We start from the raw sequence: 26,991 nt of genomic DNA on the forward strand, positions 1-26,991 counted from the left end.
GTCAAGATGGGGTATTCTTTTCTTGGGTGGTTTAGGGGAACCTAGATCTCCTTGTCATGGTCCTTAGTGGCCACAGACCCATAGGTGGATAAGGTGAAGTAAGTCATGTCTACTGCTAGCTGGTGCTATAGAAATGTTAGAAAAAGTGTGGAGAAATTGGATTTAACATGATTTCTTTGACCATATGGTAACTCATTAATTTGGCAGTACCCAGACTCAGAAAAGGCTCAGATAGTTTTACATGGCACTGTTAAGCAGGGGATTTTCATAGGATGAAACCAGTCGTGGAGTAGAGAACCCACATGGTTGGCTACAGCAAGGCATCTGACTTTGGGGGCCATGGTGTTATGTCTGATTTGGGTATGATGTCATAAGTTGTGTACATGTGATTCCTTAAACCTGGCTGCTTATGATTGGCTGAAATTCGACATTATATCCCCCAATTAGTCTGTGATCTATTTATATACTAAACTAACCTATCATTTATTAGGTAGAACTAAAAGTATGAAGAGAGCCTGAGGCTAACAGTCTCTTGCTTGTTTAATCAAAAGAAATAAGCAGGGACTTGTGAGATGGTTGAGCAGGTAAAAGTACTAGTCACAGAAGCCTACTGATCTGCAACTGACCTCCAGAACACAAGTTCAAGTAGAAAGAGATCACTATACATGCTCCACAGGATGTATATACCACACAGGCACTCATGTACACACACACACACACACACATACACACACACACAAACATAATAATAATAGTAATAAATTTAAAATAAAGAAAAGAAGTTCATTGATGAGGTATCTGAAGGACATTTTTCTTACAGGTTTAGTGTTCCATTTAAGTCCTCCTGGGACACAGTGAGATCAGGATTATTTCTATAGAAAGAATGCAGCTTCCCAATGGAGTGATTCACAGAGCACACCACCAGTTGGCTCATTCACCAGCATGGACCATACCATCACCTTTAATGCAGGCTGCCCTTACAGGCCATGCTCAGATCTTAGAATGAGAATAAAAGCCAAGTCTGGCTTTGACTGTGTTGACTGACAGCCCCTGCAGCTGTCGATTTAAATGATGATAAGTTTCAAATGGAAGCAAAAGAGAATGGTGTAGAAGTTACATTCTACCTTCTCAGTACCCAGTGCTAGGAAGCTGATTTAACTGAGTCCCTGAGCAAATATGTTTGCTTTTTTGTTTGTTTGTTTGTTTTTTTTTTTTTGTAGCAAGCTTTCTTGTTGGACTATCTTTGGACCACCAGCCCACAAATAATGACCAGAGACTTATTATGAAAGCTTGACCTTATCTTAGGCTTTTCCCCAGCTAGCTCTTGTAATTTAATTAACCCATTTTTGTTTGTTTGGTTTGTTTTTTGTTGTTGCTGTTGTTTTCAAGGCAGGGTTTCTCTGTGTAGCTTTGGAGCCTGTCTTGGAACAAGCTCTCTATATAATCAATCTACGTTCTGCCATGTGGCTCAGGTGCCTCTTAGAATGGCACACCCAATTTGCTCCAAGTCTGTTGGGGAAATCGATTCCTCCTCCCAGTTTCTCTCCCTCTGCCCAAAGTCCAGCATATTCTTTCCTGCTTAGCTGTTGGCCATTTATCTCTTTATTTAAATCAATCAAAAGGTTCCCTAGGCAGAGACACATCTTACAAATATTCTGCAACAGTTTTTGAGCTCTGATCTTACTCTGTAACTCAAGCCAGTCTTGAACTCATGATCATACTGCCTTAGTCTGCCAAGGACTAGGATTAAAGGAGTTCATCCACACACATGCAAAAATGTCATTTTTATATTTAAAGCCTTTTTCCTTTGTAGGGCATGGATGTTAAGATAGGCTCTTCTGATGTATTCTGGACTGGCCTTCTACTCACTATATATATAGTGACTTGAATGAGAAGTGCCTCCCTTGGTCCTGGGTATTTGAACACTTGGTCCCAAGTCAATGCCTCTGATTGAGGAGGCTTAGATGCTGTGGCATTGTTGGAGGAAATATGCCACTTGAGGTAGGCTTTGACAGTAAAGAGCCTTGCCTGTTTTTAATGTGCTCTCTCAGCTTCAAGCTTGTGGTGGTTAAAGATCCGAGTTTTTAGCTTTCTATGCCTGCCACTTGCTGTCATAGCTTCCTGCCATGAAGACTCTTCTCTCTCTGGAGTCATAAGCCCAAATAGACTTTTCCATGACTTGCCCATGGTTATTGTCATGGCTAGATATGTTTGTCAACCATACGCAAGCTAGCATCACTGGGCAAGAGGAACTTCAATTGAGGAAATGCCTCCCTTAGATTGGCCCATAGACAAGTCTGTGGGGGCATATTTTTTTTTATTAATGATTGATATGGGAGGGCCCAGCCAATGGTGAATGGTGACATTCCTGGGCAGGTGGTCCTGGGTTGTGTAAAAAAGAAGGCTGAACAGGCCATTAGGAACAAGCCCTGTTCCTCCATGGTCTCTGCTTCAGATCCCATCTCCAGAGAAAAAGTCCTATCATGAGCAAGCATAAGGGGGAGTGGGATAGAAAGAACATTTTATTTAATGCTATAATGCTCAAAATACTAGATAATGCTTTACTTAATCTTGAAGCAATCTTGTCTTAAACCCCACCTTGAGTGGGGATACAGTAAACTGAGACTTTGGTGCTTTCACACACTCATTCCTGTCTTCTCTAAGACCCACACATCTTTTTTTCTTTTTTTTTTAATGCTGATTATGGGAATCATATCCCTGCCCCTTGTTCTCTTACTAAGTATGTTCCATTTCTTGGTTTTCTTGATGACACTTCCAAAGAGTCTGTTTTCGCTTCAGACCTAGTATGGGAGTTGGTGGTGGGGGGGGGGGGGTATTGTGCTCTATAGCCAACAGAAAACAAAGAAAATGGGCAAAATGGAGACAGTGAGAAAAGACTGGGGGGTGGGGTGTGAGAAAGGTGACTTGAGTGTCTTGGCTGCTGTAGCACAGTCACCTCCATAGATTCCTGCCCCGCCTGGTCGCAGCTGAGCCACTGGCCTCCAACTTCTATTACCTGGGTACCTCTAATCCAACCTGGTTGTCATCAAGTCCTAGTCAACTCTGGAAGACCCTTCTCTTACCTAGTGCTTCCTTTTAGTTATTGGAACTAATAAACCATTACTTATTTTCACATTAAATTCTATGTGCTAAAATTATAAGTTAAACAGTCTTTTGTGGGTTTGTGAGTTAATCTTGGAATTTATCACCACCAGCTTTTATTTATTTATTTACTTTTGGCATGCTGAGAATTGGACCAAGGATTTCGTGCATTCAAGAAATGTGTTGCAGGTCGAGAGCCTAGCCACTTGCCTTCAAAGACGGTTTTTAAGCGAAAAATATGTGGGGCCTCAAAGAAGTGTATTCCAAATGAACTTGGGAGTAACTTAACGGTGTTCATAAGAGAGTTCTGTCTTCATACTGTTTGAGTCAACAAGAAAGGGTAAAAGTAATGTGAAACAATGTATTTTAGAATACTCCACAGTTGATAGCATCTCACTTGCAGACTTTACTCATTTAAGTTATTCTACAACCCAGAAAGAATGCCTGGAAAACACAATACAGTCATGAAGTTGCACACAGTTCTAATAGGTTTTATGAAGCCTTTTTAATCACATACATTGCTTGCATGGCACCGTTTTCCCAAGAGCCTTTAAAATGCTGACTACTATTGACTCATTATTCAGTGAATCAATGGTACATCTGTCTTGATATTCAATCATTTATTGATGTTTTCTGACAGCAACTTTTTCATCAGTGTATACCATAGCTGGTACTGAATGAGAATGTCTTGTAGCCAACAGGGATGTCTGATAACTCTAAGTGAGATAAGCCATGAATGGGCTAGAGAGATGGCTCAACCATTAAAAGCTAGGCTCACGACCAAAACTAAGTCATAAATTAATCTCTCTCGTTGTTAATTCCCTAATTCCATCCTTAAGCTAACTAAGAACGTTGGTTGATCTTAAACAGACAACTCCTGGCTGTGTACTTCATCCATCGTCATCTATGATCTTGGAATTTGGTTCTTCTTGTTTTTGAATATTGCTGCATAAACGAGTCTTTATCAGTTATTGACTTTCCAGCTTAGCAGATTATCTAGTGGGGTTATGTTGTTTAGTTTACGTATTTCAACTGTATTTTTCAGAGGCTTTGACTCATACTTGATGGGTAAGGTAGTGAATTTGCGTGTGGGTGGTGGTTTTGTTTTGGAAAATATCCTTTCAAATTCATCTGTTATAGCACTCTTTTCTTGAGTAGCATCTATTTCAAAGTAACCCACAAATCTTTTGGTGATGTTGGAAATAGTTCGGGATAAATTATAAAATGTGTCCGGAGGTGTGTTTTTGGAAGCCAGACTGTCGTGTTTCTTCTTCCGTTTCTCCTTTATACTCTTTTGCACCCGTTGAGTAGAGAACAAGGTCAATTCCTTGTACTGCACTACAGGCTTAGGTCTTTGAGGTTTAGAAACAATACTGGGTTGATCATAAAATAAACCTTTCAACATTTCCCAGTTTTTTTCTAGGACAAGGTTCTTTCTTGTATATGTCATAACATAGGGAGTGAACCTCTTTGCCAGGAACAACATTTCTATGTATGCTGTGTCATGGAAAATTATCGGATTTGTATGGCTTTCTTCCTATATAGTTAAAAAAAAAAAAAGACAAAGGACACTGAGTCATAAGCTTGTTGAGGCAAAGATATATATATGTGTATATATATATATATTTTAAGCATGAAAATAAATTTGTAAAATATCTTAAATATAGAGGTACATGATAGCAACAAGAATAACATTCAAATACATTAAAAGCAGGTGCTTTTCTGTGACACGTTTCCTTTTCAAAATTTGAAGCCTTAGCCTTCTTATATCCTTTCTGAAATAAGGTGAGGTACGCAGAAGTGAGTACTTAATTTTGTGGGGCATTAGGAATTGAGAGAAGAGGGTTAGTAAGAAGGAACACTGTGGGAATTTATTAAATGCCCATACTCTAGGAATAAAAGAAACATAACCCTAAAATGGGTTGAGTCAAAGATCCTAAGAGATATAATGAGTATAAGCCCAAATGATCATGTATGGCTGTTCCAATTTTAAAAATTTGAATTATGTCTATTATTGGGATGTTTAGAATTGTACTTTAGGACTTAACTACAATACTTGGTAAAAGTGTTTAATATATATTTGAATAAAGTGGGCAAAGTAATAGATATAGATATAATGATAGAACTTGCCTTGCTATAGTAATAGCAAAATCTATAAAAGTATTTTTAATTACTACTCCCACATTGGCATAATTAATTTTCCCAATCCATACTTCTTTCTTGGGGTTAAAAAAATCAATTCCATGGAAATTAGTAAAATAGGCATATTGCCAGTATTTGCTTTGCAAATCTCAAGTCAATAATTTCTACATAAAAAATAAATAAGTAAATAAAAAATAGAGACTTATTTCTCACAGCTTTGAAGGCCAGGAAGTTCAGACTCAAAGATGGAATGGGTTTGGTGTCTGGTCTGTACTTTATAGTTGGCACTTCTCCATATCCTTGCACAGGAAATATAAAGGCAAAAACAGCCCAGTCAGCTCCCTGGAGTCCTTTGTAAGCATGTGGACCTTTTCCTGAGAGATGCTGTAATCACCTCATAAAAGCCTCTTTTCTTATGACTATTTATTTCACTAGGACTTAAACCCCAGCAACCATATCTGGGATGGAACATTATGCCTCTCTTCCTGGCCACTGAAAAAGGGGGCTGTGCTTACTGGGGAAGACTTAGGACAAGAAGTCAGGGTGGTTGAAGCTGGCACAAAGGGTTGGTTAGGCACTATTACAGGATGTCTGGACTGGGAGATGGACTGGTAAGGGACCTCTCAACTGAGACAGAGCTTTTCTCTTCCACAGTAAACTCTGACATTTGCTGCCTTGGGCCTACAGCTCCATTCAGTTGAATGAGTGGAGCCTGTCTGGTTCCTCAGCCTGAGGTCCCCTAGACATTGGGCAGGTCGGTGTCTTGTGTTAGCTACAGCTGGGAAGTCTCTTTGTAGACTAAATTAAGACAGGAGCAGAGCAGGAACCAAAGGCCGTGAGGCAGGGGTGGTCTTTCCCAGGACAAAATTCAAAATTAGATTGATGGTATACAAGTGTTCTTAGCATGAAATGTATCCCAATGGCTGCCTGAAAAGATGCCTAGAGAACCAGTTTTACTATACTTTGATGATAAAAAAAAAAAAATGCCAACTTAGCCACGATAGTGGCCTTTGCATTCATTTCAGTTTATTCAACACTGTAGGCAATTCCCACCATATGTCAGTAATTTTCAACCTCCTGAATGCTTTGCAACTCTTTAATACCATTCCTCATGTTGTGATGACTCATGACCATAAAATTATTTTGTTGCTGCTTCATAACATTTATTGTTATAAATGATAGTGTAAATATATGTTATGCAGCATATCTGACAAGTGACCCCAAAGTAGTCAAAACCCACAGTTTGAGAACCGCTGCTGTAAATCCATACATTGTCAGATAGAAACTATTTTCTTCAGCCTTCTTGGAATTAGAGTATGGGACTTAAGCTCTGCTAATCAGATCACCTATACACTTTAGAAGGAGTTACCATGAAAAGCTAGGTAGAGATTGTGGGTAGAAACTAGTCTGTTTGTGATTGCAAAAGCTATAGAGATCTTAAAAAGTGTTCCTTCTCTCCAGCATCAAAGTTGTTAGCTATAATCTGTGACTGTAGCATAGACTCAGTAAAGAAGAGTGGGTTGTATTTGGATGACTCCTGAAAGATAGATTTCGAGTCCCAATGTCTCTAGCCTTCCCAGAGGCTTGTGGGATTTAGTAGTAGATATTACCATAAAACAAAGCACTGTCTCTTTTGGAGCAAGGTCAATTATCTTGACTGTGGGATTTTTCAGTACATCCTCAAAGTGCAAGGGAAGTAAGGCATTCTGTTTTACTGGACAAGATGTTCTTGCTTGGTTATCGCTGGCTGACTCATTTTCTTTTGTAATCAAATCATTTACCAATGGATGATGTTTCTTTCTGAAAATGAATATAATTTAGGCATCAGTTTATAGGGGGTGATTTTAGCTAATCAGTTCTCTCACTCTAGAAGTTACAGCCAACAGCCCCACTGATCCAGTAGACATCAATCAACCCCAAAAGGCCACCTCCTCCCTGCCTGGTTTATGGGAGAAACAGCAGAAGCAGAGGAAGCCCAACAGTTGTCTGGGTGCCTGGATTTTGAGTGGGGAGCTTGCTGTGTGGGCTGAGTAGAGCACTATGGGAAGAGAGGCATCTAACAGAGCCTTTGGTTGTTTTTTGTTTTGTTTTTGTTTTTCGAGACAGGGTTTCTCTGTGTAGCTTTGTAGAAAAGGCTGACCTTGAACTCACAGAGATCAGCCTGCCTCTGCCTCCCCATTGCTGGGATTAAAGGCCTGGCCTGGCTTTTTAACAAGTTAGTTAAGAGGAAACAACAGGGTGCACAGGCACAAAGAGCAAAAGAGTTTTCCTCTCTGATGTCCTTTGATTTATGTGGGAAGCGGGCTTGCCATTTAAGGCTTTTGAGGTAACCCATACCACAGATCTGGCCAAGATGAGGTAGATAGCCTTATTCCAAGAGGGCAGGGATGAAAGAGATGGCAGAGCCTCAGAATGCCTGTCCTATCTGTGAGACCTCAGAGTGGACCCTGACCAACTTCATGGAGAACTGATCATGAGTTCAAGAGCCACAGATAATCAGCAGTATGAGAGATCTGGCTCTGATCCTGGTCCAGTACCTTGATTTCCTTCTCCCAAAGTTCATCAAGGGTCTCACTCATGCATACTCAGCAGATACTGTCTTGGAAAGAAACAGAAGGGTGAGTCAAGCCCAAAGAGCCCATCCATCATTGCTCCAAAGTTGCAGGTAGAACTTCTGTCCATTACGCAGATGATGATGATAAGAATGTAGACGTCATACAAAAAAATAAAGAAATCACTCTTTCACCTCCATGTGCAAGCATAACTAAATTGGTGCCCACTGCAAAAAACAGTTATTTTCTCTGATTTCACTTGACTGTGCCCTGGTCTAGATGGGATGCCCATTAGCTGACCAGCCTGGGACTCCTCCATTGATGGTACTGTGAGAATAAGTGTTAATAATAAGCCAGGAAAAAAAAAATCATTCTTCTGTGTTACACAAAGCAAAATTTGTTCTACTAGAGTCATCACTGAACAGTGTAAAGATATTAACATTTTAAAAATAAATTACCCTTTTTCAATAGAATCTGCTGAGTGGTCTGTAGAATACATGGACTTCTTAGCTCTCTTTTCATTTTGATCTGAAATTACAGATTTTCGTAAAAGGTGCGTAAGTGTTATGTTACCTAGAAATTGTCTGTATGAAGTATCTTATTGTTTAAAATAACATAGAAACTTTTAGTGTAGTGGCAAATCTGTAGTAGCTTGTTGACCCTTATGTGTGTGTGTGTGTGTGTGTGTGTGTGTTATGTTAGTGACCATGGAGGCCAGCAATACTAGATCCCCTTGGAGCTGGAGATACAGGTAACTGTGAATTGCATGATGTGGGTGCTGGCAATCAAAATCAAATCAGTAAGTGCTCTTACCACTGAGTTCTTGTGCCACCCACAATTCTTGAGTGGACAAGATAAAAGAAAAGACAGATCTATACTTCAGTGTTCAGCTAAGACAGTGTAAACATAGAAGTAGTCTTGAGAGAGTTTTTTATGAAGAAAAGAGTTGTTTTTGTTTTTTGTTTTTTGTTGTTTTTATGTTTTTGATATAGGGTCTCATGTTGCCAAGGTTGGTCCTAAATTCACTATGTAGTTGAGGATGGACTTGAGCTTCCTTCTGATAGTTTTGCCTCTACTTCCCAAGTACGAGATCGCTGACATGCACTGGCATACCTGGTTTTATGCAGTGCAGGGGAATCCAGGACTTCACCTAGGCTAGGCAAATGCTTTACTAAGTGAGCGTGTCTCCAGCCCAGAAAAGGGTGTTTTAAGGATTTCTACTATATATAGTCACATAACCATTAGGAAGCCTGGGATAGTCAAAAATGTTGGTGTGGAGAGAAGTCACTTAGCAGATAGCAAATAGATCTTACCAGATGGCATGAAGAAGTCTTCAAGGCTGAATTCTTCCAGGTATACCTAGTGGCCACTCCAGAATTTTATTGCTCTTTTAAATGATCCTAGACACATACTGTCTGAGTAGCAGCTCTACTGCTGTGAAGACACACCATGACCAAGACAGCTCATAAAAGAAAGCATGTGGGGGAGGGTTGCTTACAGTTTCAGAGGCTTAGTCCATAATGAAGGCAGGAAGCAGACAGGCATAGTGCTGTAGCTGAAGCTGAGAGCTTCACATCCTGATTGGCAGGCACCAGGCAAAGACAGTGGTACTGGTTGGTGCTGGTATAGGCTTTTGAAACTTCAAACACTACCCTCAGTGACACATCAACTCCAACAAAGTCATGCCTCCTAATCTATTCCAAACAGTTCCTGAATTGCGGACTAAGGATGCAAATACATTAGCCTGTTGGGCCATTCTCAATGAAACCACCACACTCCACTCCCTGGCCCCCACTGGCTTGTGGCCATATCATAATGTAAACTGCATTCAGTCCAACTTCAAAAGCCCCTGTGCTCTTTCAGTCTCAAGACTGCTTTAAAGTCCAAAGTCTCTTTGAGATTTATGGCAGTCTCTTAACTGTAACCTCCTGTAAAATTACAAAAGCAGCTCATGATACAGGTATTGGTGGCACATGCCTTTAGTCCCAGCACTTGGGAAGCAGAGGCAGGTGGGTCTCTGTGAGTTTGAAGCCAGCCTGGTCCACAGAGTAAGTACCAGGACAGGTTCCAAAGCTATACAGAGGAACCCTGTCTCGAAAAACAAAACAAAACAAAAACAAGTAGCTGTTGTACTTTCAACATACAATGGCACAGAATACACATTACCATTCCAAAAGGGAGGGAAGGGAGCATAGTGAGAAAATACTGGACCAAAGCTAGACCGAAACCCAGTAGGGCAAACTCCAAACTCTGCATGGACATTCATAAAAGCATATAACCAGCACACAGTATAAGCGTAATTAAAATGCTTAATTAAGTTTATACTATCTTTGTGCTCCTTAGGGAGAATTTTGCCTGACAAGTCTTTTGTAAACTTTAATTTCCAAGCAGGGATGAAGACAGGAAATAGAAACAGATTAGGCATATTGGGAGCAAGTACCCTAAAAGCAAACAGTTTTAATTCTTGTTTTTGGCCAGAAGCAGAAGTCTTTGGTTCTGTCCTGGTTGGATCCCAGTAGCACCAGACTGGACCTAATAAAATAACTTGTAAATGCATTTGAAATAAGCGGAGGACTAAGGAATCCAGACTTTACCATTTTTATAATAGTAATAGACATTACAAAATAATGACATATGTATATACAACTAAACAGTGCTATTCCTTGGTCTTATTTTTTTTTAACATTTATACTGTAAATTACATGCTGTTACTTTTTAGCTTTTTTGGTATAAACATGTAATTGTGTACCTATAAATGGAGTAGAGACTTTCTTCTTACTAGCATTGGTTTGTCCAGGTGGTGTAGGATGTAGGATTGGCGATTCTGGTGATCTTTTACACTGGTTTCTAGGCTGAGACTGTAGCAAATGCAAGGAATTTGCATATATTGCCTAAACAACAGGAAAAATGGAGTCCTCTTAGAAATTGTGTCTTTTGTAGTGATATATTATTTATGATTTATTAGAGCTTGCCTGAGGATTCAGAACAGCAAAGTCAGACTCAAGCTATAGAGATCAGGCAGTGGTGATACTCACCTTTAATCCAAGCATCCAGAAACTAGGAGGTATTGGTACACACCTTTAAATCTAGGACTCAGGATTAAGCAGTAGATGAATTTCTGTGAGTTTAAGCCCACCCAGATATACACAAGATTGGTCCAGTTCTAAAGAGAAACAACTCATATGAAGATGATCTCAGAAAAACAAAACAAAACAAACAAAATAGTCAGGTGGTAGTGGCGCACGCCTTTAGTTCCAGCACTCATGAGGCAGAGGCAGGTGGATCTCTGTGAGTTCAAGGCCAGCCTGGTCTACAAGAGCTAGTTCCAGCACAGCCACAGAGAAACCCTGTCTCAAAAAACCAAAACAAACAAACAAAAACCAAAACAAAAACCAAAGATGATCTCAGCACCCAGGATTGCGCCCAGCATTAGGGATATATATGAGATATATAAGACAGGAGCAGGGTCTCAGTATCAGGCATTCATTCTCCAGCCACATTGAGGATGGGAAGACATTCAGTCTCAGGATTCTCCAGCCATGCTGAGGAGAGGCAGCGGGATCAGCCCTTTCAGCCTGAGGTAGTTTGCTTATGCACAGCAAACTGTTCAGAGTGAAGAGGTGATCTTCAGAATGAAAAGAATATTTGCTAACCATATATCAGACAGGGAATTAATGTATAAAGTTCATAAATAACTGTAATAAAAACCAAGAAAACAGACCACACAAATAGTAAATAGGTGAATGAATTAAATAATTTTCAAAAGAAGAAATACATATGACTAATAAACACTTGAAAAATTATCCAATATCCTTAGCCATCAATTAAATAAAATTAAAATCTCTTTAATATTCCATCTTGCTGATAAAGTCCTATTGCTAAAGATAGAACTTAACATACATATTTCATTAAACATGGAGAAGTTGAGCTGGGACCTAACCAGAGCCTTCATCCCCATTGAATAATGTTCATGATACTGGAAGCTGTTCTGCATGCTTTCAGAGGAGAAACATAAACACTACCTTGCTATAAATCCTTCCATCTCCTTAATAGTGACCTGCCTACTGATGGGAGATGTCATTCTGTAAATATGTTTCCCTTATTGGTTAATGAATGAAGTACTATTGGCGAATAGGAAGGCAAGAGAGGTGGGACTATGAGACAAGGAGGATGTAGGAGAGGAGAGTCAAGATGTAGGGACTTGGGAGAAGAGGTCCACACCCTTTCTCCAGTAAACCAAGACCACATGGAAACACTTAGATTAATAGATATGGGTTATTATTTAAGACAAAGCTACCCTATAGGAAATGCTAATGACAGGCCAACAGTTTTATATCTAATACAGCATCCCTGTGTGTTATTTGGGGCTGATGCGGCTGAGGAACCAGGCTGGTGGCAAACTGCTCGTAATATCCTACATGATACACTGGTGCAATGGTGACACAAAAGTTGTGGAAGTAACCAACCAATATCTGATTGGATTTTAGGCCTATACCATGAGATGGAATCCATACCCAATGCCATTTGGGTGGCCAAGAACCTGAGATCAGATAACCCAGGAGGACCCAGGGGAAAGCCAAATACTACTATTCTGCTAAAGAAAAGTATTGATCTCTCTCTCTCTTTTTTTTTCCTCCCCTGACTCAAACTTCCTAGTCCCACGTGCTTTCCTCTCCTTCCTTTCTCTTTCTCCTAGCTCCCTCTCCACTCACTGGCCCCCCTACCTCCCAATATGCTCAGGAGATCTTGTTCCTTTCCCCTTCTGTGAGGGACCTTGTATGAATCTCTTAGATTCTTCCTTGTATCCTAGTTTATCTGGTGGTGTAAATTATAGGCTGGTGATCCTTTGCTCTATACCATAAAAGAGGGAGCCATTATAGGTTTGAAGAGAAAACTGACTACAGAAATGTCCAGAGACCTACAAGACTGACCCCAACTAACAATTTGAGCAATAGTGGAAAGGCTACCATAAATGCCTTCCCTGATAATGAGATTGATGACTAACTTATCCACCATCATAGAGCCCTCATCTAGTAGCTGATGGAAACAGAAGCAGAAACCCGCAGCTAAACACTGAGTTGAATTGGAATCCAGATACAGAGAGGGAGGACAAGACCTACAGAAACCCACAGAGACAGCTCACCTGAACAAGGAGGCGCCAATGGGCCCTCAGACTGATAGCTGGGAAACCAGCATTGGTCCGACTCAGAACTCCTGAACATGGGTCTCAGTTAGAAGGCCTGGGCAGTCTAAGGGACCTCTGATGTATCCCTTGTGTTCAACATGGGAGCACATTCCCCATGAAGGGATACTCCCTTAACCTAGAGGCAGGAGGGAGGTCCTAGTTCCTACTCCAAATGACTTGACAGATTTTGTTGACCCCTCCTGGAAGGCATCACCCTCCCTGTAGAGGGGGGTGGAATGGGAGGGTACCCGGGGCACATGTGAGGGTGGAAGAGAGGGAGGGAAGGAGGGAAGGAGGGAGAGGGGCCTGGGATTGATAGGCAAATTAAGAAAAATAAATAAATAAAAAAAGAATACTAAAAAAAAAAGAAAGAAAAGTAGTGATAAAATGACTCTCAATGGCATACTGCTAAACTCATAGATCAGCACCTTGCTCAACCACCATCAAAGAAGCTTCCTTCTGCAGTAAGTGAGAACAAATACAGAGATCCACAACTGGGCAATGTACAGACTGAGAGACTTTAGAACACCCAATCGTAAATGGTCTATCTCCATCAAATCCCTCCCCTCAGGGCTCAAGGGACTTTGCCATAGAGGATGTGGAAAGAGTGTAAGATCCAGTGGCTATGGAGAACTCCAAGGAAACCATGTCTTCCAGACACAACAGGACTGACACTCACATGAACCCATAGAGCATACACAGGACCTGCACAAGTACAAGCCAGATGATGGTGACCCAGTGCTGAGACGGGGAGAAGTGAACATGATCATCCACCCATCCCTGACCAAGAAGCTATATCCAAGGGACAACTCTTTACAATGGAAACGGTAATTGACTCCAATGGGGTCTCACTGGGCATCCAAACCGCATTAAGAGCATACCCCATGTCCAGCAGTAGACGGCCAATTCAAAATAAACTCAATGGTATTTTGGGAGATTTTTTTTTTTTTTGGTCTGATAATGCTTTGTCTGGCCTTTTTTTTTTTAATGTCTCTTATCTCTTGCTTATAGATTATAGTTTTTGGGAGTAGGGGGAGATTCCATCTTGCTGTAGTCAGAATATCAACTACCAATAAAACATATTTTAACAAATGCTACTGCTGCTGATGATGTGGGGAAAGTGGAACACTTATACACTGTTGGTGGCATTGTAAATTATTACAGGCATGATGGACATTAATGTGGAGGTTCCTCCAAAAACTAAAAATAGAATGACTGTGTGACTGAGCTCTTCCACTCCTTGGCATAGACTCAAATGATGCTAAGCATGGCACACAGAGGTACTAGAACAGCCATGCTTATTGCTACACCATTTACAATAGCTATGAATCAGAATCATTCAAGATACTCATCAACAAATTAATGAAGAAAGAAAATGTGTTATATAAGCATAATGGAATTTTGTTCATCCACAAAGAAAAAGGAAGCCATGATATTTGCAGGAAATGAATGCAATAGGAAATGCTTATATTAAGCAAACTAAGCAAGATTCACAAAAAATGCTAATGGTGTTTCTCACATTCAGACTCTAGGTTTAAGTTGTGCATGTTTGTGTGTACACACACACACACTCACACACACACACATACACACACAAAGGGTTTGGGCAAAGGGGGGATCATAAAAGTTGAGAGGACCAGGAGAAGAAAGGAAGAGATCTTAAGGTGGGAATGTGTCTTAGTTAGGGTTACTATTGCTATGATGGAACACCATGACCAAAAAGCAAGTTGGGGAGGAAAGGATTTATTTGGCTTGTACTTCCATATAGCTGTTCATCATTGAAAACAGTCAAGGCAGAATCGCAAACAGGGCAGGAACCTGGAGGCAGGAGCTGATGCAGAAGGCATGCAGTGGTGCTGCTTACTGGCTTGCTCTTCATGGCTTGCTCAGTCTGCTTTCTAATACAACTCAGGACCACCAGCCCAGGGATGAAAACACCTGCCATGTGCTGGGCCCTCCCTCGTCAATCACTAATTACAAAAATGCCCTAGGACAGGATCTTATGGAGGCATTTTCTCAACTAAGTGTCCTATCAGATAACTCTAGCTAGTGTCAGTTTGACATAAGAATGGCCAGCACAGAAGACTATAAGAAAAAAATATATATAAAATTACAGAGAATGATGGGATACATGGAATGTGACAAGCCCATAACCAACATTGTATTCTATTCAGTAGGGAATGGTTGAAGACTTTCTCTCAAGATCATTAAGAAGATCATTAATGTCCACTTTCAACAGTTTTAGTCAGCACAGAACTAGAAATCCTAGGCCAGAGCTATCAGGCAATGGAAAGAAATAAAGAGTATCCAAACTGGAAGGGAGGTAGTCAGGTTGTTTCTGTATATATAGAGCAAGACCTCATTTATAGAAAAATATAAAATAAAAAACCCATTATATCTGATTAACAAATTCAATAAAGTGGATGATGCAAAATATGCATACAAAAATTAGTCAATAAAGATGAGAGCGAAATCAAGAAAGCCATTGTATTTATGTTATCTATCTATTTACCTATGTCCTAGCAATTTAATCAAGGAAATAAAAGAAGGTAAAGAATGCACATACATGTCCCTGGAAGGGAAAGCATTCTATGTACATGGTTTGGAAGAATTACTAATGTTAAACTGTACATCTTGTTCAGAAAAATCTACAGATTCACTTTATTTAGCTTCTAGTCATGTCCTCCATAGCTATATATAAAAACCCCAAAATTTTATGGAATCACCAAAGCTCCAAATGGCCCAAAGATTCCTAAAGGAAGAGAAAAGACTGGATAAAGTAAAACACCCAAGTCCAAAACATATCACCAAGCATGTTATGTCAGCATATGTGCAATGCAGCAACTTTGGGGGTTGACATAGGAGTACCTTCAGCCTAGACTGGGCTGCCCAAAGAGCTTTTGTCTTTAAAGAAAATGAAAGCTGTAGCACAAGTCCATATAGAAGGCCTACTTAGCAGAAGCCAGGCCCAGGTGCCCAGCATACACAAAAAGGAAGGTTTAAGCTCTGTTCTACAACACAGTGAGATGACTACATTTCAAAATAACTAGTCCAGAGCATTTGGAAGGTTTCTCAACACAGAGAAGTTAATGTTTCAGATGATGTATATACTCACTATCCTGGTTTTATAATTACGCATTACATATGTATATCAAAATATACATGCATAACTGGATGCAGTTATTATGTTCCAGTTAAGACTTTTTCAAAGAACCAGGCCCAAATAGATAGATGGGTAAGTTCTTTCAAACTTACATGCAGTAAAAACAAAACAAAATCTCAAAAGAACTCATGTCAATTAAAAAAAAAAAAACACTTTTTTAGCTGTTTGAATCATCTGGCATAGTCTTAACATCAAAACCCGAAAAGAGCCTTCTAGATAATCTCAGGCTGTTAAGATTTTTTTTTATAAATATGTTATATATAAATGCTAAATAAGATGCCAATTAGCACTAAACAAATTAGTACTTCAAATGAAGTATTAGAAATGCAAGGTCTCCAAGAAATATGTTATTATAATTTATCCCCCAGTGAGCTAAAATGGACAGAATACAATGTAACCTTTTTTGTAACTGTTTCAGTGTGCTCTTGCTTGCATGTTTGAGAAAGGGTCTTCCTATGTGGCCCTTGCTGGCCTTGATGTTGCAATCTTCTTGCCTCTTTGTTTTTTGGTGCTAAGATGACAGGCATGTACCACCATGCCAGGTCCAAAGCGGTTGCCTTAATAGCAACAATAGCATAAATAGATTGATGAGTGTAGCAGCTATGATGAATAAAATCATAATAAATCCAGACAATATAGCTATTTCAGCATAATTTTAAAGTTTACAACTATAAAACCAACAACTAAAATCATAGCTAAGGTAATCAGTCCATTAGTCTATGAACTAGTAAGAGTGACTGACACTTTGCTGGGGCTAATGGCACAGACCTGTACTACCAGCTCCTTGAGAGACTGAGGCTGGAGGATCACAACTTTGAAGCTACCTTTGTGCAGCAATTTACTTATTTTCCTTGCCTCAAAACAGAAAGTAAAAAAGGCCTGGGGGATATGTAGACCAATGTTAGGGCACTGTCTAGCATGTGCAAGGTCATAAATCTAATTCCTAACCCCCAAGAAAAGAGAAAGAAAAGAAATAAAAAAGGAAAAACAACAACAATCATCACCATTATTCCTGAATTTTTAGGAAGCACAGAGTAATGAACTAGGAGTAATGATGAAACCTGTAAACACACACACACACACACACACACACACACACACCACAAGAAATAAAAAAACCAAAAATACATTTGGACAATCCTGATTCACCATGAGTAAGCAGTCTCTTATCAGAACTACCTTGCCTCAGATAACACACACACACACACACACACACACACACACACACACACACACACTTAAAGGGCCAGCAGAGTAAGAGAAATCAGTGACAAAGAGAAACCACTGAAATTTGGAATAGCTGATTTGCAGGGGGTGAAGTTGCTATTTATATGAGGTTTAACTTGACTGCAGGCTGCGGCTGGCATTGCAGGGGCATAAAAAACAGAATAAAGCCACTGGCCAGAACACAACAGAGGACAAAGTTCAGAGCTGCAGGCAGCCGAGGGAGAAAGGGCTCGGAAGAAAGGTGCCAACAGGAGGCTTTTTGGTCAAATCTCTGGTTGACCCTAGATCTGTGCAATTTAGGGAAGATTGTAAGTGGCCAGCTAAGATGGACACAGCTAAGCTAAAGTATGAGCTATTCTCCAAGACAAATTTTGTGTTTTGTGCATCAAGTGGACTGCTAGGACAATGCTTTTTTGAAGGATGAGTAGAACAGTCATGACATCCAAAGTAAATCTAAGTTGACGTACAGACGACTAAGAAAATGAAGTCTCAATAGAAAAAAACAAAACAAAACAAAACAAAAAAACCCAACCAAGTGAATACAGCCCTAAAGTTACCCAGATGGTCAAATAGGTTTTTAAAATTATTTTTCTTGTGTGTAAAATAATGAGTTTCATGTCAACACTTTGATATGTATATAACATCGTATATATTATATATGTATATATATAACAATGTATTATATAACATTGTATTTTGATTGGTTCATATCTCTGTTACCCTGCCTTGCCTTTATCTCTCCCCTTTCATTAATCCTCTTCACCCAAATCTTTTAAAAATGGAAATTATAGAGCTAAAAAATCTAATACTTTAATTTAAAAAACATCTCTGGGGGGCTAGAGATATGGCTCAGAGGTACTGACTGTTCTTCCAGTGGTCCTGAGTTCAATTCCCAGTAACCACATGGTGGCTCACAACCATCTATAATGAGATCTTGTGCCTTCTGCTTACACACAGAATACTGTATATACAATAAATAAATAAATCTTCAAAAAAAATTAAAAAACATCTGGCTAACTTAAACAGAGATATCAAAGGGAAATGCCAGGAACTTACAGATTTAAAAAAATGGAGCATTTATGCATATAAACAAAAACTAGGACTCAGAGAGCCTTGGAACAATAACTACACACATAACTGAGTTAACAGAAGAAGAGAAGAGGGAGAATGGACTAGGAAAATATTTGAAGAAATAAGGCTGAGATATTTCTTTAATTTGGTAAAATACATAATTAGTGGGTTGCAGAACCTTGGTCAATGCTATGAAAAATCAAGAGAAAAAGACCATGAGTAGGCCCAAAGTCAGGCAGGCAGCAAGATCAGATCGTGAAAGCAACCTGAGAAATAAGATACAGGACCAACAACTCAAACCCTGTGACTACTCAGCAGAGAACATGGGAGTCAGAAACCGTGAGCCAAAGAACACTGGCTGGCACATTAACACAGGAAAAGGAAAAATAATAGCATGTACGTATTATTAAGACAGAGTTTTATGTCAACTGAGAATTTCCTACAGAAAAATATTTAAGGACTTGGTGACTTCAAACCCTTACTCCAAAGTATTCTGAAAGAAATTCACTAAGCAAAAAGAAAATATCAGAAATTATAGGGATGATAGAAAAAAATCATATCTGGTAAGTATTCAGTTACTTTTTACATATAGGATCATTTCTTTGTTATATAAAGAACATCGAAGGCAGAAAATACAATATTTTCCTATAAGAAAAACCCCTACTGCCTTCCTATAAGGAATATATGGCTATATGTAACAGCACAAATGACAGGGCAATGATGAGACCTGTATCATTCAAATATGAATGAGGAAATGGTGATGTGAGGTTTTTTGTTGTTGTTGTTTTGGGTTTTGTTTTTCAAGGCAGGGTTTCTCCGTATATCCCTGGCTGTCCTGGAACTTACTCTGTAGACCAGGCTGGCCTTGAACTCATGAAGATATGCCTGTTTCAGCTTCCTGAGTGCTAGAATTAAAGACATGCGCTGCCACACTCTGTTTAGTGATGTGTGTTTTAACATTCATAGAAAGTACCCAACCCCCAAATAAGTTCTATGTGCAAATAAAATAAAAAATTAAGGTAAAATTTTAATATATGTGGTGCTTTGAATGAGGATGCCCGCCCATAGGCTTATATATTTGAATGCTTGACCCCCTAATTGATGGACAGTTTGGGGAAGGATTAGGAAGTGTGGCCTTGTTTGAGAAGCTGTGTCAGTGGAACAGTCTTTGAGATACAAAAACAAAAAACCCCAAAAACTTATGCCATTGCTGACTAGCTCCCTCTCTCCCCTTCTCTCTATCCTCTGTCTTTTCTGTCCCCTCTCCTCTCTCTGTCTCTCTCATTCTCTTTCCATTCTCTATCCTCTCTGTCCCCTCTATCTACTCTCTCTCTCTCTCTCTCTCTCTCTCTCTCTCTCTCTCTCTCTCTCTCGTGGATCAGATGTAAACTCAGCTACTGATCCCACACTGTGGTCATGGACAAACCCTCTGAAACTGTAAGCAAGTCCCAATTAAATACTTTGCTTTTGTACATTGCCTTGGCCATGGTGTCTCTTCACAACAATAGAAAAGCAACTAAGACAATATAGATTTAAAAAATCTCAAAGGTGGCAGGAAAAAGGGAACAGAGGAACAATAAGCAGCAGGAATATTAGGTCTGAGTGTGAAGCGTTCTTCACGGGCTCATGTGTTTGCATGTGTGGTTGTCTTGGAAACGGGACATAGGTGGAGAATGCAGGTTCCTGGCAGATAAGCCTTGAGGGTTACACAGCTTGGCCCTATTTTCAGTACTCATTATGCTTCCTGTTCTGCTGAGGTATGAGGAGGTAAGCATACTGCTGTCACCACGTTGCTGTCACTATCCCTACCACAATGGATTGTACCTTTTAAACTGTGACCCAAGTAAGTCTTTCCTCCCTACAGTTGTTTTTGATAGGAAATCTGTCACAGTAACAAGAAAAGAATGAAAACATAAAATTGGTTCAGAGAGCTGGGGTCTTTGCAAAACTAAACCTGACTATACAGTTTTTAGGCATTGAGGATTGGTTTATAGGAGGAACAAGGGAAAGTATGGAGCTTCAGACTGGAGAATAATAACAATAAAAAAGCTTAGTTGTTGATTCTGGTGGGAATGTTGAAAGCTATGAATATTAACTTGATAGAAGTATGGACAGTATAGTCTGGATTGAACAAAGACTCCATTAGGAATTGGGACAGAAGAAATTCATGTTATATTCTGACAACTAATTTGGCTCTATCCTGCCCATTGTACTAAACAGCCAAATGGAACTATTTGTCTAGTTTGAATTCTATTACTGAGATAACGATAACTAAAACTTAGGGGAAGAAAAGGCTTATTTCAATTTATAGGTCTTAGCACATCATTGAGGAAAGTCAAAGCAGGAATTCAAGTAGGAACTTAAAGCAGAATAGCACAGATGAATGCTGTTTGCTGGATAGCTCACAGACATACTAAGATAGCTTTCAAACATAGCACAGAACCGTCTGCCCAAGGAATGGTACTACCCACAATGGGTGGACTCTTCTATATCAGCTAGCAATCAAGAGAATGTCCTATAGACATGCAATTGAGACTTCTAAGTGACTCTAGCCTGGGTCAAGTTGACAGTGAAAGCTAACTAGGACAGCTACTTTAAAAAAAAAAATAGTGGACTACATTATTTTGTACAACAGATTCCAAAATCCCATAGCATTTAAAATGTGGCATAGTTACGGCTCACTGCACTTATTAAGGGTTAGAAAGAATATTCAAAGAATAGAGTACAGCAGAAATTAAATAATCATGTAAAAGAGCCCTCTAAATATTTATAATTATATTCATAGATCCATTCTGCTTTCAGCCTTGGTCAGAGATGTTTCTCTTTATAGTGTGTAGCAGCCAAATGCAGAGATGCATAACTGAGAATAAATGACAGAGTGCTGAGCCCAAATGAGGGATCTGTATCAGTTCTTCCACCAAGGTTCAGTGAATCATGGGAGATAGGATGGAAAGAATGTAAGGGCTGTCGGATGTAGAGGAGAGCTATGAAATGCTGGCTTCTGGACACGGCATGGCTATCACACTCACAGATTCACAGAACAAAAGGTTCTACTGCTAACCAAGGAGCTATTGGCAGTTTATAGTTGTGTGTATGGGGCAGGAGGAGAATTATTCTTTTGTGGGGTTGTGGCCACTATTGCTTTCACATACTTTTGTCAGTGACCCTGCAGCATGCACAACTGGGCAGAACTAATTGGATTCAGTGGTTTAAGAAATAGAAGAGGACATGAAGTTGGAAGGAAAGATGTTGGGGGTAACTGGGAAGAGTTGGAGGGGGTGAATGTGTGGGTATATATCATATATGAATAAAATTTGCACAAAATAAAAACCATAGCAGATATATATGAACAGTATTTAATTTGATAAGGAATGGAACATAGGCATTGTAAATATTGTGGACAAAGTGTGTACAAACCAAGTGTTTGAATTTTCTGGGAGGTTTTTCAAGACAGGCTTTCATTGTGTAGCCATGGCTGTCCTGGAACTCAATCTGTAGACCAGGCTGGCCTTGAACCCACAGAGATTCGCCTGCCTCTGCCTCCCCAGTGCTGGGATTAAAAGGCATTTGCCATCATTACCCAATTAAAATTTGTAATTTTAAATAAAGATTAGCACAATTAAGGATAAAATTCCCATTTTGCATAGAGACAATGGGTAAGTGTTTTAAGAATAAGACTCAAGTCCTCAAAAGTTCCAATATGTAGCAACAGACACATTTGAAATTATTTCACTTGAAATCAGAGTACCTACACCAAGAGAGATTGTTAGGAATGCTACTCCAGCAGAGCCTATTAGGAAAATATTTTCTCAAGTTCAGCCAAGCATATACTCAAAGGCCACTGCAACCTTAAACAGAGGCAAGAAGTCATCTTTAGTGAGCAGCAGAAAATGATGTCATCCATGTGACACTGTTTTTCCAGTCATGAAGGAAGCAAGAGTGGCATGGTAGGGTGATCATGGAAGCTTGCACAAAGGCTCCAAAGAGTCACTGAGGCTAGGTAATACATAGCAGAGTTGGATTCCCTTCATGGAGCTCCTAAGTGTGCTGGTCATATCCCTGGAATAATGGAGAAACCAGGCACACAAGCTATTTCCTGAGGAAATCTGCAGGCACTGAGTAGCCCAAGAGAGAGGCCACATGTGTTCACAGGCAATAGAGCTGAAGGCAAGGCTACCCCAAAAGCATGCTGGAGACTAGAAGAGCTCCAGATAGAAGATGTAGAGCTATAAGGTTTGGCGTTCATTCAACTGTCATTACTTTGATCCAGTTACTTTTTGCATCCTCCTGTTGCATTTGGGATGAGAAGTTTTTACTCTATGCCATTGTATGATGTGAGCAAGGGTCCACATTTAAAGAATTACTTTGAGTCTCAGAAGAAACTGTAGACTTTTGGGCAGCGTTAGAACTGTAAAACTCTGGGGACAGTTGAGGCTAGATCAAATGCAGTGGACTTTTATGGTTTAGATTTAAAATGTTCTCTGCAGGTTCATTTGTTTCAAAATTTGGTCCCTAGCTGGTGATGCTCCTTTGGGAGGTTGTGGAACCCTCAAGACAGTTCTCAACCTTCCTAATGCTGCGGCCCTTTCACAAATGCTACTTCATGATTGTAATTTTGCTACTGTTGAGTAGTAATGTAAATATCTGATATGCAGTATATATGGTATGTGACCCTCACCAAAGAGTGAAAACCATTGGCTTAAGAGGTGAGGCCTGGCTGAAAGAACCGAGTCATTGTGGGATGAGGTCCCGAGGCTGACCCTGCTTCCAGCCCTGGCTCTGACGTCTGGTTTGCCCAGATCTGAGCCTTCCTTGTAGTGGTGGCCCACATCCTCTTAAACCACAAACTCAAACCAATCTTTTTTCCTAACTTTGCTTCTTTCGGAAACAAGAAATGTAACCAATCAGGAGACCACTAACTACAAAATAAAACAATAGGCTAAACCACTACCTGTTACAACAATTACATTAAATTTTAGTAAATGAATCATTCTAACTAAAAGCAACTATTAGGTAAATAAAAGCAATTCTGTCTCAGTTAGGGTTTTTATTTCTCTCTGAAAACACCATGACCAAAAGTCTCCTGGGGAAGAAAGGGTATATTTCAGCTTACAGTTCCATAGCACAGTCCAGCTGTCACTGGGGCAAGGCAGGGCAGGAAATCATACTGGGTAGGAACTTGTTGAAAGTCTTAATATATAGTTTGACATTGAAAGTACCATGTACATGTGAAAAGCCTCAGATATTTAGTATTTATACGAAGTTGAATTTTATAAACATCTAAGTATTCTTAAATAGACAACCTCAACAAGTCTTAATGGAAGTTTAGGTTTAAAATGCCACACAATATGTTCTCTGATTAAAAGTAGAATTAAATTAGTTATCAGACACTGCTGCTGGGCACTGGTGGCACATACCTTTAATCCCAGCACTTGGGAGGCAGAGACAGGTGGATCTCTGTGAGTTTGAGGCCAGCCTGGTTTACAGATCTAGTTCCAGGACAGGCTCCAAAGCAATACAGAGGAACCCTGTCTCGAAAAACAAAACAAAACAACCCCCCCAAACCTTTGCTATATATCTGGAAAAATTTTAAATATGTGGAAATTCTACAATACACCTCAATGAAGAAATCTTAGGGTAAAATAAAATGGTCTTTTCAATGTGAATGACAATGAAAATATAATAATCAAAATCAACATAATTTTATTCAGCAATGCCATTATTTATCTAAACAATAAATACAAAGGAATTATCATTCTAAGCACCACACTGAACCACATTAAAGGCCCTCCAGGGGATAGAGAGATGGCTCAGTGATTAAGAATGCTTACTGTTCTTATAGGGGACCTCAGTTCCCAGACCCATAGTTGGTGAGTTACAACTGCCTGTATGTAATCCATCTCCAGAGGACAGCCTCTTCTGAACTCTGTGAGGACCCATACTTGTATGTTTGAGTTTAAGTCATGGTCCACTGAGCACAAAATAGAATTGTTTGAAGTAAAATTGTCATGCCAAGCTGTTGTGGTTTGAATAGGAAGTATTTGTGCATGCTCACTGTAACAGCCCAGCTGCTGGTGTTGTTTGGGAGGAGGTCTGTGGACCTTCAGGCGTTTGGGCTTCACTGAAGGAAGTGGAGGCTTCGTGTTCACGTTCTACTTCTTGAGAGAAGATTCGACGAGAGCAGACTAGGCTGGCCTCCAACTCACAGAGATTTGCCTGCTTATACATAATTTTTGTGTTGTCTTCACATGCAAGACTTTATATCACATCAGATGAAATTGCTTTACATTCTTATACTTTTGAATTCTAAACTTCGCTTAAGTTGTGATATGTAGAAACAAAGTTATTTGAACTAGTGTAAATTTCTTTTAAGTAGTCACAAATATGCAAATTAAACTCACCTCAGTTTGATCCTTAAGATAACGAAGAGATCTAGGACTCAATTTTAGATGTTTTCTTTTTGGTTCTAAGGAAATCCAAACACAAAAATGATTTTAAAAATAACTACTAATTTCTCTACTCCTAATAAGTATTTTAACATTTTTGTTGATTCCTTGGGAATTTCATCTTGCACCCTATCACCCTCAGTTCCCAGTCTTCTATGTCCTCCCCACACATAAAAAGTAAGAATAAAAATTTAAAAAGAGAAAAAAATCCAAGTCCAATTTGTGTTATCTATATACTCACTGGAGCATGGTCAAACTCTCCGTGGCCCGTCCCTTAAACAGAACTGAGTTTTTCCTCTCCCTCACCGCCACCAGAAGCCGTCAATTGTGGAGAGCCAAACTCAGCATCCTTATCACATGTTTTAAGAGTTCTCTTTGATGATGGCTTCCTGTTAGGCTGTTACTTTTTTATTGGGAAGAGGGTTGATGAGGTAGGGGTTGTCACAGAAGCCCTCCATGTCCCTCTTTTTCAACTGTGTGTCTGTAATCATCGAAATCACTGCAAAAGTTGCTTCCTTGCTATTTATAGACAATGGGAGCATGGATAATGGGCTCCCATATGATTTCTGGTGACAGCACAGACTATGAACACGGCCCCTGGCAAGGCCCTTGGAGGCAGCCTGGGCCAAAGACTTCTACATGGCTTCAGGCAGCAGCAAAGGTCATGGACTTCTGCTGGCTTTTGGCATCAATACGGCCATGGACATTAGCACAGACCCTGGCTGCAGTAGGATCCTGGACCTAGACATGGGCCGTACAGACATGGATATCACCATGGCCTCTGGTGGCAGCATAGGCCACCCACATTAGCTTGGTCCTCACTTTGTGGAGTCTCCAGTTCTGCCTCTCTTCACAGAGTCCATACCACTCTATTTTTCTACCTTACTCATCTTTCTATCATTTATCTGTTCATCTTCTATCACCTGTCCTACTAGTTCATTTTTAGACATATACTTTAATAATCCTATCTGCTTATATATGCAATATCTTTATATTTCCAGAGAGAAGTCTATTCCAAAATAGATTTAGATCTTAAATAGATCTAAAAGAGGTTGCAAAATTTCCATCACATTTATTTATGTTTGCACATATGCATTGCATGGGTGCATGCATGACACAGAGCATGCATGGGCATTACAGGACAACCTGTGGGAGTCTGTTGTCTTCTTCCATTATGTGGATCCCAGGGATTAAACTCAGGTCATCAGGCTTGTTAGCAAGTACCTTTACCAACTGAGCCATCTTGCTAACTTCTGAAATTATCTCCTTTAAAAGTGATGTTTTAAATGGTAGGATATAATTTTCAAATATGTACTTAGTGTAGAGCACAATTTCGTTTTCTTGGGAAAAGACTTCCTAAATAAAATAGAAGCATACATATTATTCAAAATAATCTTTAAGTTATAAAATAACCTTTAATAAATCCTTGGAAAGGAGAAGTACTCTCCTCGACCTGAATTTTTCTAACTATAGATGTTATTCATTTATACCATTGTGTAATAGATTTTCTTAATATAAGCATAGTATATCCCAGCTTTGGTTTTAGATAATGCTGCAACTCAAACCAAACATATTTTCATGTGATATTATTTTGAAAAATTAACCTCTTTGACATTTCTGCCTCATCTGTTAGTTTCAAATATTAGTAATTATCATACATAGATGCTTTGAGGACTGAATAATATAATAGATATATTAAACAATACCAAGTCTGGTTATTTATTTAATTGGTATATAATAGGCACTGGTGCTAGGCCCTGACTCACTCGTTAGCAATATATACATTTTAGTGGGTAACACAGGAAAGCCCAAAGAATGAATGAATGAGAAGTGAATGTGCTTAGGCAGAGAGGAAATTCAGTTGTGTTGAAAGGAAGCTGGTGAAGAAGTAGTTGTTTAAGAGACAGTGAATGATGTCAATCAACTGGTAAACTTCAGAACATCCAGTGTCTTCGCAGGGAGAACACATTTCATAGTATGCAGTGAAGAGGCTTTTAGAATAGGATGCTAACCATCTTTTTAAAGAACCACAAAGAAACCTCTGCTGCTATAATGGAAGGCCAGATGGAGAGTAACAGCTCTCTACTAAATGGTAACTAAAAT

The 26,991-nt window shown here is 39.5% G+C and overlaps 1 protein-coding gene across 1 annotated transcript in view; it reads right to left on the bottom strand.

Moving 5' to 3' along the window:
- Positions 1-3,990: 3,990 nt before the first annotated feature.
- The window catches only part of CUNH1orf141 (chromosome unknown C1orf141 homolog), a 35,143-nt gene continuing 12,142 nt past the window's right edge, over positions 3,991-26,991 (bottom strand). Inside the window, exons 5-7 of the mRNA XM_051187984.1 lie at positions 8,255-8,324; positions 6,855-7,044; positions 3,991-4,639 (exon numbers count right to left, since the gene is read on the bottom strand). Coding sequence (XP_051043941.1) covers positions 4,067-4,639; positions 6,855-7,044; positions 8,255-8,324 — 833 coding nt within the window. The 3' untranslated portion in view covers positions 3,991-4,066. The remainder of the gene's footprint in view (positions 4,640-6,854; positions 7,045-8,254; positions 8,325-26,991) is intronic.

Source organism: Phodopus roborovskii, unplaced genomic scaffold (assembly GCF_943737965.1).
Source record: "Phodopus roborovskii unplaced genomic scaffold, PHOROB, whole genome shotgun sequence".
NCBI lineage: Eukaryota > Metazoa > Chordata > Mammalia > Rodentia > Cricetidae > Phodopus > Phodopus roborovskii.